Raw genomic sequence first — 15,794 nt, forward strand, 5'->3', positions numbered from 1 at the left:
AGGCTGGGGGGAAGTTCCAGTCTCTGAAAAAAATGGTGTGGAGTTTGATCAAATATATATTGATCTTATCAACAAATGTATTGATATTGATTCCGTGAGCTCAAGATTCTGGAAAATATGTTTGAATTTCTACTTCTCACTATTACAGGGCTGCATGCTGCTGATCACGGTAAAATATCAGAATTTGGGATTTTAGGATTGATTATACCTGAATTATTTCCTAGAAGCCTTGAATCTTCAGTATCGCCTATTGTGACATCACGATACGAAATCACGACAATAGAAAAAAAATCAACAACACTAGTGCTGCTCAACACACTGAAAAACCTGAACCCGCAACACAATGAAAAAATTGAGCGCCACTATTAATTGATTGATGTAATTTCTAACAATTAATGTTCTTTCTGTTTCCAAATACTATCAAAAGTCTGTTTTAAATTATTATATATCTCTATTTTAGGAAGAATTCTTATTGGTTTAATTCAGAGCAGAACATAAATTACTATGCTTATCCTCCCCTTGAGATCAGCTTACAAAATAGCTTTTGGTAATTATCTCAGATGATTACTAAAAAACCATTTTCTGAGCTAATCCCAAAGAAGCCTTAAAGATAGAAGCCTTGAAGAAATTTGGAATTTTATTCTGCAGAGTTGCGGATTGCGACATCACGATACGCAATCCCGATCGATATCATTATTCGGAATTACGGTAAAAAAAATATTACAATGTAGTAGTGCTGCTCCGCAACACACTGAAAAACCTGAACCCGCAACACAATGAAAAAATTGATCGCCACTATGAATTAACCAGTGTAATTTGTCACATTGAATAATATTTCTGTGTCCAAGTACTATCAAAATTCTGCTTTAAGTTGTTATTATTTCTATTTAAGGAGGAATTCTTATCCGTTCCTTCCAGAGCCAGGATTTATGCACAGCTAGTTGAATGTCCTCTTGCAAGATCTTGGAATCGACCGTTTTCTATCGAAGTGACACAAAATGATTGTATAATGCCGCCACCGGAGGCAGAAATCTGTTCTGGCGCTCCTGCAGTTCATGACATACAAATGACGCAGCTGCTGTTTGAAGGTTTTACTGCTATTACTGATCCAGTGGAAGTTTTTTGGTAACTGTTTGAGTATATTTACCAGATGAGACAAAATTTCTCCACTGCAAATATTTATTATGAAAACAGTAAAAGATCAGTAGATTAAGATAGATAACGAGCTTATCAACTGGTGCACCAATTCAGGGGGAGGGGATATTTATTGTTATTTTCATCGCAAAATAGAAAATTACAAAAATGCCCCCTTTCCCCCAACCAGATTTTGAAATATTCTTTTCTTTTTGTATCTATTAAACAAAATTAAAAAGAATTCTTGTCCATCCTCTACATTTTTGTTAATTGGTATGCTTCCAGTCGGATATTTCCAAGTTGATTCCGTCGCAACAGAGATGAGTTCAATCCCCTGGTGTCTTGAGATTTTTAAATATTTTCTCTATAGTTTCTTGCATTTTCTATATAATTTACTTTTTGGGCTTTGCTTTTATTTTTTATTGCTAAATTTTACAGAAAATTCGTTTTTTTGCAATTTATCACCCCCCCCCCCCCCATACATAAATTCGAGCGTACGTGTCTGCTCGTTTACTATAAAGAAACTTTATGCTCCAGTATTCCATCATCCAAACAAAAAAAGCAAATTAAAATGGATAAGCAAAACAATGACGAATCCTTTTCAGCTCTAGACTGAAATCTGGGAGTATTCTGATAAACGATTGTTTCAGAGATTTCTTTAAAATTATCTGAGTCAAAATTCTGGGCAAATAGTTCCAATGCTGTTTTGTTTGTTTTATAAATTAGGCAATGGTAAGGTCGCTTTCGTTTTTGTTTGATTTACAGCGATTAAATATGACACTAGGCACGTGCTCTTTTGTTTTCATGATTGTATATCATGTTAAAACAAAACATGAATACATTTTAAGCTCATTTTATGAATAGAAAATTAAGGGTATCAGTTATAGTAGTATACGCCCCTGTAGAACCGACTGACGGAGATACTAGTGACTCAGATGAATTTTACCTACAGTTACAGGAGCAAATAGACAAGGTCCCATGTAGAAATATGATGTTTTTACTAGGATATTTTGACGCCCATGTCGGTAGAAATAGGGATAGATGGTATCCTAGCCCAGGTAATTTTGGTGTAGGAAAAGAAAATAGTAATGGATGCAAACTTTTTCAATTTTGTAGGTATAACAATCTAGTTATAACCAATACGGTGTTTGGTCATAAAATGGCTCATAAGTTAACATGGTATTCATCTGATGGTAAGACAGCAAACCTTATTGATTAGGTTATAGTAAACCGAAGACTGGCAGGATCAATACAAGATACTAGGGTATATAGGAGTGCTGTTATTGATGTTAAAAGTAAAGATCAACATCTAGTAGGTCAAGGGTTAATTTAAAGCTGAAATATCGGAAAGGTAACTACCTCCCGGTAATTTATGATGTTGGTGGACTCCAGGATGAGAATTTGAGAGAAACTTTCCAGGAACAGTTGAATACTAAACTTGAGATTTTAAAATTTGATAATGTGGAAGGTGGTTGAAATAATTTTAGAAAAATAATTTGTGAAGTTGCTGAAGGTGTATTAGGGAAGAAAGCTAGAACTTTCCTAAGAATATTAGTGAAAAAGCTTTATGTTTAATAGAAAGGAGAAAGGACTTGTACAAGAATTATCTGAGTGATAGATCGTATGAAAACGAAACAAATGTAAAGAAAGTGGAGAAAGCATTAAAATATGAACTAAGGAGGTGTGAAGTGGAGGCCATGGACGAAATTGCCGAGGATCTGGAAGATGCAGTTAGACGGCATAATAGTAAAATATTGTACTGGCACGTTAACAAATTGAGAAGGAGTAGTCAATCCGGACTTGTCCCAGTTAAAGATAGGAATGGGGTCACAATTAGCGATAAGAAAAAAACTAAAGAGAGATGGGCCGAACATTTTGAGAACTTGCTTAACCGTGATAGAGTTGCAGGAAAAAAATATAGAGGAAAATGAAAAAGTTTGTGATACTTTGGATGTGAAGGAAGATTTGTTTTGTGAGGAGGAATTAGCAACAGTACTAAAAGGATTAAAGAATAATAAGGCTCCAGGTGCTGATAGGGTGGTAAATGAGTTTCTTAAATATGGTGGCTCTGAGGCTAGAAATAAGTTATTGAAGATTATGAATATCATTTTTGAAAAGGGGGAAGTACCTAACGATTTTAGGAAAACCTTAATTAAGCCACTTTATAAGAAAGATGATAAAAATGAGTGTGGTAATTATTGAGGCATTAGTCTGGTCTCTGTAGGTAGCAAATTACTTAGTAATAGTATACTTTTTTAGACTGAGAGATGCCGTAGACAAAGTTTTAAGAGAAGAGCAGTGCGGTTTTAGAAAAGGTAGAGGATGTGTCGACCAAATTTTCACTCTTAGGCTAATAATTGAGAAGTGCCTTAGTTTTCAAACACCTTAGGTCCTCAGTTTTATAGGTTATGAGCAAGCGTTCAATTCTTTTGATAAAATAGCTTTAGTAAAGGTTTTATCCTTGTATGGTATACCAGACAAACACATTAAAGGGATTAGTGCTATGTATGAGAATAATAGTGCTGCAGTTAAGGTAGGAAATGAGGTTAGCAGCTGGTTTTGTATTAAATCAGGAGTTAAGCAGGGTTGTGTTCTATCCCCCTTTATATGGATTATTTTGATGGACTTTGTTTTAAGGACCACAGGAAAGGCAATGGGAGACCAAGGAATCAAATAGGGAAGAAAAAGTCTCCTGGAATTAGATTATGCTGATGATTTAAGCATCCTAGGTGAAAGTGTGAGCAAAATGAATGAAGTTTTTGAGGTTTTGCGAGTTCAGGGTGCTAGAATTGGTTTGAAAATTAATGTTAGGAAGACTAAATTACTGAGGCTAGAAATAAGTGAAGATGGAAAGGTGACGTTGGGTAATGAAAAGATTGATCAGGTGGGCAGCTTCACTTACCTTGGTAGTATTATTAGTAGAGATGGTGGGAGCAGTGAAGATGTTAAAGATAGAATAGCCAAGGCTCAGGGTGTTTTTTCACAGTTAAAAAAAGTCTGGAAGAATAGGAATATAAGTCTTCAAACCAAGATTAGAATATTAGAAGCTACAGTGATGACAGTGGTCAAATATGCCTCTGAAGCATGGATGCTCCGAAAAGCGGATGAAGATTTGCTAGATGTTTTCCAGAGAAATTGCTTAAGGATTGTTCTGGGTACCCGGCTGACTGACCGTATTCCAAACAATAGGCTATACGAAAAAAATGGTTCAATACCGCTCTCTAGGGCTATAATAAAAGAAAGGTTAAGGTGGTTAGGGCACGTTGTGCGGATGAAGGATGACAGATTGCCGAAGATTGTTCTTTTCGGCCAACCATCTAGGGCTAAACGAAAAGCAGGTCGTCCCCGTCTGGGGTGAGAGGACGTCATAAAGAAAGATTTAAAGGAAATGGGAACTTCTTGGCGGGCGTAAAAAGGGAGGCTTTGAATAGATTGGGGTGGAGGAAGAGCGTGCGTAGCTGTGTTGGCCTCAGGCGGCTTGGTGCTGCGGTGAGTTGTTAGCAGTAGTAGTAGTAAAACTAAACAGATGGCATTGGTGTACTTATAACGAAATTTATCGATCTTCTGTCCTTCCACTATAATTGTGTTGTGGGAGCAAAACTTTAGTTTTTCATTTTTTTTGTACCGCTGGTTTCAGTTTATTGCAAGAAATTTGTAAGGGTTTAAACTCTGTAGTTTTATAGAAAGTGTATACCTCCCGTTGGATTGGTCAGTATAATGTTACATTTTGGAAAGTTGCTTATAATTTTCGCCCGGGACTGAAAAGATGGTCGCTTGACTTTGAGCCAGAGCTAACAGTGAAGGGAAGCTGAAATTAAATGGTACATTCTATTTGAGAGAGGACTATCTGACTTTGTTCTGCTGAGCTTATGTTTATTTGAACTTTGTTTATGCTTTTAAGTATAACACACCCCTTTCAAGCAAGCATCTGAAAGCGCATAGGATGCGCAATGATTCAGTTTTTATTGTAAAAAAAAAATATTGTAAGATATGCCATTTTCAAAATTTCGAGGGGCTGACAACTTCTTTGTTGTGGTACATGCTCGTACATATCAGTGTTACTTACTAGTCAAAAATGAGCTTAGACCAGATGCATTGCAAAAACAAACTGGAGGCAATGGCAGGCATATCCCATCTTGTTTGAAGCAAAATCATCCAAGGAACTTCGATCAGTAAAACTGAAGGAAGAAATTGGGTCATTTGCCCCTCATCTACAGTCCCTTCTCAGGCCACACACATAGCTCATGACAGCATTGCCATATCACAGCTTCACTTGAGAAGCCCCCTCTAAAATTGAATCTTACTACCGTAGTTTTAGGTCGCACGCTCCCACTCGTTCCCACAATTTTGATAGGTTTTAAATAATAATTATTACTAGATTTTGGTAATTAACTAGTCTGGTATTTAAACTATATGAATTAACTCTCATCAGTCAAGCACTTGCTAAGAAGCTGTTTGATCCGTCTCAGTTTCAATAGCCTCTTTTGTTAAATGTTCTGATGATAAGAATATTCTCCTCCACCTTCACTCAGGTGAGATAATATATGCATTTGCTAAGAACCTGCTTAATCTGTCTCAATTCCAATATTCTCTGTCTCAGTTCCAATAGCTTCTTTTGTTACATGTTCTGATCTAACACATCGGATCCGCTTGATCTGTCTCAATTCAATGGTATCTTCTTTTTTATTAGTTGAATTAGCTTTGGATATAAAAGCTCTAGAATTAATCAGAGTTTGTGCCCTTTCAATCGACTTCAACGCCTTTGCTTATTTCTCTAGCGCTAAGTGCACGTCCTCCTAAATTTAACTTGTAATATCCGCAACCGTCATGATTTTAACAACTGTGGTTCCTAATAAGCTCTGACTCCATAAGATCTTAACTCCTTGGCTCAAGGTCATAAACAGTAATCTTTACAACCATCAATCAAGTTCACAGATCCAGTCAGAAATTGTTTATTAGTGCTAAGTTAGTTCTAAGAAACGGGATGTTTTAAACGAGACCTTTTGTGTTGAAGGAGGAATGTACCGTTGATGTTAAGAGTTCTTTTATTTACAACACATCTGCAACCAAAGAAAATATGAAAATAGACACTCCTCCCCAAGGGTTGCGTGGCCCGAAAATGGGGAAAGGTGATAAGTTGAATCAATCAATACAAAAAAGTTGCTATTTGTGAATTATCACCATTCAACAACTCAAGTCAGGCAATATGGCACTTCACATACCCCATAAAAAAAAAAAAAAAAAAAAAAATGACGAGAAGCACCAAGTGATGTTTATTTAAGAAAAAAAAGCCATCCATACCCGTTATGAGCAGAAAAGTGAATGACTTATACACGGTGTCTGACGGTGTATATACAGTGTATGGCTGACTGGTGGACTCATTGCTCTTTTATATCCGAATGTATTTTATTGTCGAGGCTCAGATCCTAAATTCTAATTTATCTACCATAAAGCTGATAGTCCTTCCCCATGAGTAAAAAACCTGGATACGCCCTTGGTGATAGGCTGACTCGGACAATATGGAAACACTGTTAAGCCAAATACCTCCTACTTCTTGCCCAGGTAAATGTATAATAAAGTAATCGTTGAAGCAAGTTTTTAGAAAAGTACTTGAGTTATATGAGTGCTTTAATTTTTTCTGTATATAAAACAATAATTGCATTGTAATGCTGGAAAAAATGGATCTTGTGCTATTTTCAAAAAAGAAAACAGAAATCGCTCAGCAGTTGTGTTTTTGCGACGTACAACATATTTTCAATAAGCTTTAGGCTTTGTAGTAGACTAACTAATAGAAAAACGGTAAAGGCTCTGAGCCAGAGAAAACACGGCTTGGCGGCCGAAGATGCTCACTTTTAATATTCGTTTTTTTTCTTTTAATTTCAAATCTTTTTAATAGGCTTTTATGCTTTGTATTAGGGTAATAGAAAAACTTTAAAGGCGTATAAAAATAGGTTTTGTAGTCGCAGCTTGTGTATATATGAGGTTTGCTTGCAATCTGTTGTTTCTTATAAAATTTGTAGCGACGGAACTTTTTTTTCGCAACCCACAACTTGTCAAAAGGTTTTGACTTTGTAGTAGGTTAACAGAAAAAATAGTATAGACTTTTCGAAAGATTAGCTGCTGTCTGACAAAAGACGCCTTGCTGACATAAGGGATTTGTCTATGGCGTTTTTTTACAAAAAAAAAATCTATTAAAGTTACAACAAAAGTCATGTTTTTGTGACTTACATGTCTATAATAGGTTTTATGTTTTGTAGTAGGCCAATAGAAAAAATTATAAGCTTTGACAAATATATATTGCAGTAAGAGGATCTGTGGCTTGTGCTTGTGTGGCTTGTGTATATATGTGGTTTGCTTGTAATGTGCTTTTTCTTGAAACAAAAATCGGTAGCGACTGATCTCTGCCACATTTGTGTTTTGCAACCTGCAACAGGCTTCTGGCTAAAGAAGAAAATGTCACATGAAGGCTTTACCTTTTACTGTTTTTAATTACGCGTAAGAAGGTGCGTTATTAATTATATTGGTATATATCTAAGTGTAGTCAATTATTATCAAAGTTTCAGAATAAGCACTTCGATTATTTAAGTACTGAGTACTTGATATGATCACTCTCAGTAAACAAAGGAAAAAAACAACACAAACAAAAAAAAAAACAAAAAAAACACACACATACATTCACAAGCATCCTTGACCAAAGTTCAAGGGAAAAATACGGAATTGAGCAGACGCTTGAAAGCTCTGCCTTTTATTTCCATGAAGTAATTTCATCAAGATACGGGCGTGGGTTTGTTTATTCAGATTTGGGTGTGATTATTCACATTTTCCAGAACTTTGCAAATTTACTTACGAGAAAATGTGTAAATATGCTAATAGTTTTTGAGGGGTATGTTTTAGTTTGGAAATCTGAAATAATGGATCACCATTTAAAAACAGGTCAGATAATTAATGATTGCACATGGTGTAACAGATTCTTTTCAGTACTTGATTACATCTCTGTTCTTTTTCCTTTGTTTTAATTGCTTGGATGAAATGTTGTTATTCTTTACTCTTAATCTAACTATTATACTTTCAGTTTTGATTGGCCACCCCTATGTACACCCTCAACTGTCTCAATCTTGCTAATTTAGAAACAATTGCACTAGACTCTTATTTTCAGTTTTGATTGGCCACCCCTATGTACACCCTCAACTGTCTCAATCTTGCAAATTTAGAAATAATTGCACTAGACTCTTATTTTCAATTTTGATTGGCTATCCCCATGTACACCCTCAACTGCTACAATCTTACAAATTTAGAAATAATTGCACCAGGCTCTTATTTTCAGTTTTGATTGGCTATCCCCATGTACACCCTCAACTGGTCATAATGTTACCAATTTAAAAACAATTGCACCTGGGTCTGTGAATGCCGTTTTCATCTGGTGGACAACAGATATGGATCCTGAAGGCGAAATTGTATTAAGCTGCGCACCAGTTTGGGCCCATCCAGATGCAAAAAAGGGGCTACTGCCCTGGCGTGACCACTGGATGCAAGCCGTGTATTATCTTCAGAAAGACGTTTGTGCGTCAGAGACCGGAGCGGAATTAGTTTTAGAAGCATTTCACGATGAATATAGTCTCTGGTTTGAACTAGGAAACCAGCCCAATAATAAGTAAGTTCCTCATCTTAAGAAGTTCACGTGTATTGGGGATGCAAAAATAGCTTGTGGGAGTTAGGTTTGTCAAACATACACACCTGGGTCATAAATAACTCCTGGGGAATATTAGTACGGCCTGTAGCCTGAATGTAATTTTGAAAATTCATAGTTTGTAACTTAATTGAATTAAGTAAAAATTAAATGAAATAATTGAATATGTAGTAAATAAGTAAGCGGAATATTGACTATTTGGTTTTTTCTCCAGTTTCCCACTGGCAGTGACTATGAATAACAAAATTTAAAAAACACATCAAATATTTTTGTAATATTAATTTTTGTTACGTTTTTGCGAGTCGGACAAACATTTTGATGGTTGAGAATCCTTGTAAAATCCAGTAGTATCAATTAACAAATGGTTATACATCTAAAAGAACTGGGGATGATGGAAGGGTGATGGGAGGACGGGTGAGTGACTAACAAAAGAAGAAATACTACAATTTTGTTCCAAATATCTACTCTGTTCTTGTTTTTCAGATTTGCAGCCCTATTGCCAAATACAGGATGCGCCGTAACACACTTTTTACGCTTGTAGAAGTGCTTTAAATTGAGCTCTTAATTTACGTGGTTCACTTTGCCCTGGCATTTACCCCTCATTTTTGGGCAAATTTCAGGGTAAAATCAGCCACTTTAAAAAAGTAAACTTTAGCACAAGACATTTACAAGGAATTAGTGGATTTTTTTCTCAAAAAAAAAGTGCTCATTAATTATCATTTACAGAGAGACTTCAACTTTAATCATGTAATATTTCATTTTGCTTATAGGAATTATCCAGTTTTCATTGAAGTTTTCTGCTTTAGCGATGTCGCTAGGTGCTATTCTATTTGTGGCAATAGTAGTTTTTTATCCCTATACTTCACTGTTGATTTGCTGAAGGTTTTCAATTTTTTTTTATTTATAATATAAATCTTAGTTACACTTCCTGGTTAACCCGAGTTATCTAGCAAGGATATAATTTCTCAAATTCTTGGAGAGAGGGGAGTTATTACACGTACTACAGTTGGACTCATTTCTATTTTTTTCTATTTTTGCTATTTTCTCTATTTCTATTCATTCTATTTTTGTTCAGATCTGGCATATAAAACGCAATTCAGAACTGGAATATCAGATAATATTCAGATTTGTAACTTGGTTTTAATCTTACGCTTTTTTTCAAATATTAGAAATGCCAATTTTTTTAGACCTATTGCTATAAATGTAGAATAAATAGAACAAGTACTGAAATGAAATGAATTTATTTGCAGATAATATAAGGAAGCAAATACGGACAAGATAAAATGAATAGTAGCTCTTGGAGTAGCCTATTGTAGCCTATTCGGCATATAAATGACTAGTAGCCTATTCGGAAAATTCAGTATTAAAGCCCATAAAAGCAACCTTTCAGATACCTAATCTATTTGATGTAATTTAATACCATTATATCTCTGACTTGATTATAAGATTTGAAACACTGCTGAACAATTATATTTTTAACTTCAGAAGTATATGTCCGAAATATCGCAAGGAAGAAAAAGAATCTACCAATCAAAATTTTAATTCAGAAATTACTTTTTAATTTATTTACATATGACGATTTCAATTGTGCACGAATTAACAAGACTATTAATGGCTTCCATCACTGCTAAGAGGAACTAATCAAAACAAATCTAAATTAAGAATTTAAATAAATAAGTTTTTTTATTGGTTATATACAGAGCCCGAAGAACAGCTTAAATTGGTTGATCTTGCAAGCTGAAAGGTAATAATTCGTTTAAAAGAGGATAAAAGAGAAATGCAAAAAGAGGAGAATAAAAGATGAAAGAAAAGGAAACTTACAACAGAAGACATGTGTCAGCATATACACGGGAAAACGATCATTCAAACTAAAAAAGAGAACTAAAAAAGAGGATAAAAGAGAAATGCAAAAAGAGGAGAATAAAAGATGAAAGAAAAGGAAACTTACAACAGAAGCACACATGTGTCAGCATATACACGGGAAAACGATCATTCAAACTAAAAAATTTAATCTCTAAAAAATAAAATCAGTTTGAAATAATGAGAAATGTGCTGCAATAATGTGCTGCGATTATTTTGTGAAATATAATCTAAACTAATGAAAGCCTTAGAAATAGGGCCCGACTTCACTACTAACAGAAGTATATAGACTATGGGGAATGTTATTGCAGAACCATAGGCTAAAATTAGTAAATAGTGGATTTTTCTTAATTTTTCTAAATAGTTCAGTTTCATTGTCGGATGTTTGTTCTTATTTTTGGGGAATCCCTAATGAAGGTACAAGATTAGAAGTCAGTCGAAGTTAAGATAGTATATCGGGATGGAGTATGGCTGTGTGCAGCTGCGTTGGCTTCAGGAGGCTTGATGTGGCAGCAAGTTTTTAGTAGTAATAAAATTAAAAGACATAACAAATCTAAAGTCTAAATTTTTCAAAATCTAAAAAAAGGAATACAGTCTAGGGTTGACTCATTCGGATTTTGCAGTTTCACTCACAGATGTTAGTCCTTATTTTTGAGAAATCGCTAATGAAGATACAAGATTTGAAGTCAGTCAAAGTTAAGAGAGTATATTGGGGTGGAGTATAGTTGGAGATTTTGCGTGACTTAACTGACATATGACACAAAAATATATATAAAAAAATCTTGCCCTACTCGGTCTGTTTTTTCTTTTCACTGGTCAGAAGAAGATCCTACAAAAGTACTATTTTCAGCTTCAATTATCTATTTATAATTTATGCAACAAATTGATTGCTAGTTCTCTGAATATTCTGTCCGTGTCTCCTTTTTTCATTGCTGAAACTTCGGTACTGATGGCTCCATTTTCTTCGGCGAACTGAAAAACGATCAGCGTATAATAAGAAACTTTTACTTGCTAAACTTCAAGCGTATAACCCAAAACGAATGAAACTAATAACCAAATCGAACATAATACAAGCAGAACTTATTACAAAAACGAGTAGAGCTGACGCCTCCTATACCTTCTAAAGACAGAGCGTGATTTGCCCTTTACTGAAAACAATTTATTTTTCTAAGTATGCATTTTTATTTGTCATAAAAAAAAACAATATAACAACCAGGTCTACTGAAAAAACAAATGATTGTAGATTGATAGTTTTATGTATACATATATTGATATTCATTTCTGAACATCTCAACAATTTTACATGTATTACCCATAATTTAATTTAATTTTAATTCAATTAAAAATGCTGGAAAAATACTAAAAGAGTTTTAGTTTCTTCGGCTTTATAATTGCAACTAAAATTGAGAAGGAGGGGGGGGGACTACAGGGCCGTGACAAGCGAATATTGCTCCTCTGTGAACATTTTGGTTGCAACTATTCAAAGGTGATGTGTTGAACACCAAAATTATTCAAGGACATTTACGGGAAGTTTTGTGTTAAGACGATTGATGACCCCCCATTTATGTAGAAAAAACTATTAATGATTTTTTAGTTGAATTCTGATTTTTCCGTTTATATATTTTGATCACTGGGGCGGAGTTCTTCTTAATTTTTAGTTTTTTTTTCTCATGTTTTGTTTTCTCTACCTCCCCAACGGACGAGTGTTGATCTTAAGGGGAGGTAATAAAATTGTTCTTTTTATGTAAATTGTGTGTTTTATTAATGAATCCTTATCCATCTCAAGATAACGAAAAAACCAAAGAATGAGTTTTGGATTTTTAGGTTGTTATTAACGTATAATTTTTTTTTTTTTAAAGAAAGGGTTTGGCTTGGTCTCCAGTATCAGGAAAATATATATTTACTGTCTAAAGTCCCAATTTTCAACCATTCCTGCATTTGGAAAAAGGGGATACAATGTGTTTTAAAAGAAGAAAACGAACAAAATTCACAATTTGAATACCCAATAAGATATTGGAAAATTTTGGCTATTCGGGCTAGTATGGAAGATCCTGGCAAAATTATGGCTAATATCAAGATCTGGATTTCATTAGCCCATAAAGCCGCCCCCTCCCCATCATCACAAGTTTAAACTGTTAGAAGTGAAAGCTATCTGCAACAGAAGAAAAAATAGCCTAACCATATTCCTCCTTTCCGCATCTCAAGGCAGGTAACCTTGGCTTTCGGACTCTTCCCTCATTCTTTCAACACCCTAACCGTAAATTAGTTTAAAGACTGTTAGTTTGAACCTATATTCGTATCCTGTTACTACTACTACTAACAACTCACTGCAGTACCAAGCCACATGAGACCAACACTCCAACCTATTCGAAGCTTACAAAAAGAAGAAAAACATGGCATATGCCTTTCAGAACTATGCATTTCATTTGTAAATTCAATAACTTTCATTAAATATAGTAGAATTTTTCTAAACCCTTGGAAATTTCCAGAAAAAAAAACTCTGATGAACAACAGTCTTCCCTGCCCAAGGATATACCCTGGGTTTCGATTTGCATGCCCAGGGTATATAAGGGTTTTGTTTTATATTCCCATTATAGTTTTTAAGATTTACACTGTATTTTAAGTAGTACAACCGTTTCATTTATCTATTAAGTTTACGTAAATTGTAGATACATCGGGGCATGAAATTTTCCAAATTAAAGTGTTTTACAAGTTTATTGTGACTTTATCGACTAGTGTGACTACATCGTGATCTAAACAATTATGATGCAGTTTACAAGAAAGAAATCTAAAAAAAAGAATTTTGAGAATGAATTAAGCTTGGTTGAAAATTGGCAAATAAAAGGGTTAATAAAGTTAAATGTGAAGTATATTCAAAAATACTTACATTTTCTGCTTTGTCTTTAAATACTTGTCTTTGTCCCATCATGTGAGCTTTAGTGCCAGCTATCATTAATATCATATCTGGGGGTGCACTCTGTGAAAACCAAAATATAGTTTATTTTTAAGGTGTAATCTTACATATCTTTTGATGCAGTCTTTGAAAATGACAAATTAGGGCTTTTTATATTTGAGGTGAACTCTTGAAGATCTTGGGATACACTCTATGGAAATGATAAATATAATATATACTAGTCTCTTTGTCATCCTTTGAGTTTTAGTGTCAGCTATCATCAATTGCATAACATTAGGTCCCTCTGTGAACATGAGAATATATATTTTTTTTCCTTCCTTTATGTAGACACTTTACACATATGCAAATTAAATTCCAGGGATAAGCATGAAAAAAAAAATCATGACTTGCCCCCGTAGGGGTATCCTACTTAAGAACTAACTCTATCCCATAGTAACCCAAAATTTAGAACACATTAAAAAAAAGAGCTATCAAGTGAGGAAGAACCCTAATTTGAAGCTGATTAAGGGGTGGTAACTATTATTTCAATCAATCTTAATAATAACATATTAGCCTACTGAAAATACAAATTTATGACAATTTCAATAAACAGCCCGAAACTCAACAAGCATGAAACTCAACATTTTAGCATGGGAAATGTGTCCATCTTTTATTCTCCGCTTGAAAGATTCTTTGTTTTTGGTTTGAAGTATAAACGGTAATAATATGTATTTATTAATAATACAAGATAAGATATATTCCAACAAAAAAAGAATATAAAAGAACATGCTATAAAAATGCAAACTGACTCCCATAAAGGCTCCATGGCATGTAAAAGAGGCTATACATTTCTGGGCCCCTCTAACTTTATATCAAGTTATTTATTTAATTTTTTTATAATTTTAACTTTTAATTTGAACTTTTTTCCATTTTTTGTAATTATTGACAAACTTGGGTATTTTTTTTAATAGCCTACCGTCGTCAACGCAAATATCAAGCAAACAAATTAAATCGCTTTTAATATATTAAGGAAATGGGTTGTTCCAATTTGAAATCAGTCTCCTCAGCTTTAAAAGTTTATAAAAAGGGTAGATTAAGTAGAATATAGGAGATTATGAGGAGAATAATGAAACTCCTGGGATTCCCGAGGGGGGAGGAGCTGGACCGAAAAGTCGCTCCTGTGTATTTGCTTCACTCGATTCACGGAAATTTAGAAAAGAGGAAAAGGACAAAATACATATTTGAAAGCCTAGGGGGGGGGGGGATTTGTCGTTTTTTCCAGTTTTCTTCAACCAAAGTACCTAAAAAAACACCTTTCTTTTTATACGAAAATACGCAAAAAGCTATTTTTCAAATATATAGGGGGCAAAAGAAAATCCGATAAAAATTATAAAAAATTATAAAAATTATAATCCGATAAATGTATCTGATAAAAATTTTGAGATAACGATTTTGTTAAAAATAGTTCAATGATCACATAACGAAAAATTTGGTGTTGACACAACCCCCAAAGGCCCGGGGCAGGCGTTGGCCGTTATGTCCTGGGGGTATATATGGTTTTTATGGAAGAAATGTTCGTATAAACTTCAGAGAGGGCTCATTTGTTTGGAAATTGAAAGTTCTAGGTGCCTTCTTAAGCGTAAAAAGATTTCAGTGGGTCCCCTCCCCCCCCCTCCTCTCACCCCCTTATTTCCAAATGCATCCAATAATAATTTTTAAATAGCCATTTTAAAAATATTTCAAAGAACATATAAAAAGAACTTCGGTTTCGACACAACCCCCCAGGGCCTGGGGACAGGCGTTCTAAGTTTTACCTGAGGGGTCTGTATATTTCTTATGGAAAGGATGCTCGTATAAACTTCAAAGAGGGCTCATTTGATTGGAAACTGAAAGTTCTAGCTTACTTTTTAAGAGTCAAAAGAGATCGGAGGGCACCTAGCCCCCCCTCCCCCTCTCACGCCAGTTTTCTTCAAAAACACATCTGATAAGAACGTTGAGATAGCCATTTTTTTTAAATGCTTCAAAGACCACATAACGAAAACTCCGGGATTTACACAGCCCCCAGGGCCCGAGGGCAGGCGTTGTAAGGTATGCCCTGAGGGAATATATGGTTCTTATGTAGGGGATGCTCGTAAAAACTTCTTTGAGAACTCATTTGATTGGAAATTGAAAGATCTAGTTCAATTTTTGAGAGTCAAAAGAGATTGGAGGACAACTAGC

The 15,794-nt window shown here is 34.6% G+C and overlaps 2 protein-coding genes across 2 annotated transcripts in view; one reads left to right on the plus strand and one right to left on the minus strand.

Moving 5' to 3' along the window:
* The window catches only part of Art7 (arginine methyltransferase 7), a 62,435-nt gene that overhangs the window by 35,319 nt on the left and 11,322 nt on the right, over positions 1 to 15,794 (plus strand). The window contains 3 exon segments of the mRNA XM_089099993.1: positions 893 to 1,125; positions 8,459 to 8,785; positions 9,592 to 9,703. Of these exon segments, the coding sequence (XP_088956119.1) occupies positions 893 to 1,125; positions 8,459 to 8,785; positions 9,592 to 9,703 (672 nt within the window).
* LOC148944683 (uncharacterized) overlaps positions 10,050 to 15,794 on the minus strand; it is a 75,102-nt gene continuing 69,357 nt past the window's right edge. The window contains exons 7-8 of the transcript XR_016142870.1: positions 13,569 to 13,658; positions 10,050 to 11,653 (exon numbers count right to left, since the gene is read on the minus strand). The gene's annotated coding sequence lies outside the window, so the exon portion shown is untranslated. The remainder of the gene's footprint in view (positions 11,654 to 13,568; positions 13,659 to 15,794) is intronic.

This window comes from Artemia sp. Qi Xiang Cuo, chromosome 14 (assembly GCF_049724085.1).
Source record: "Artemia sp. Qi Xiang Cuo chromosome 14, ASM4972408v1, whole genome shotgun sequence".
In the NCBI taxonomy this organism is placed as follows: domain Eukaryota; kingdom Metazoa; phylum Arthropoda; class Branchiopoda; order Anostraca; family Artemiidae; genus Artemia; species Artemia sp. Qi Xiang Cuo.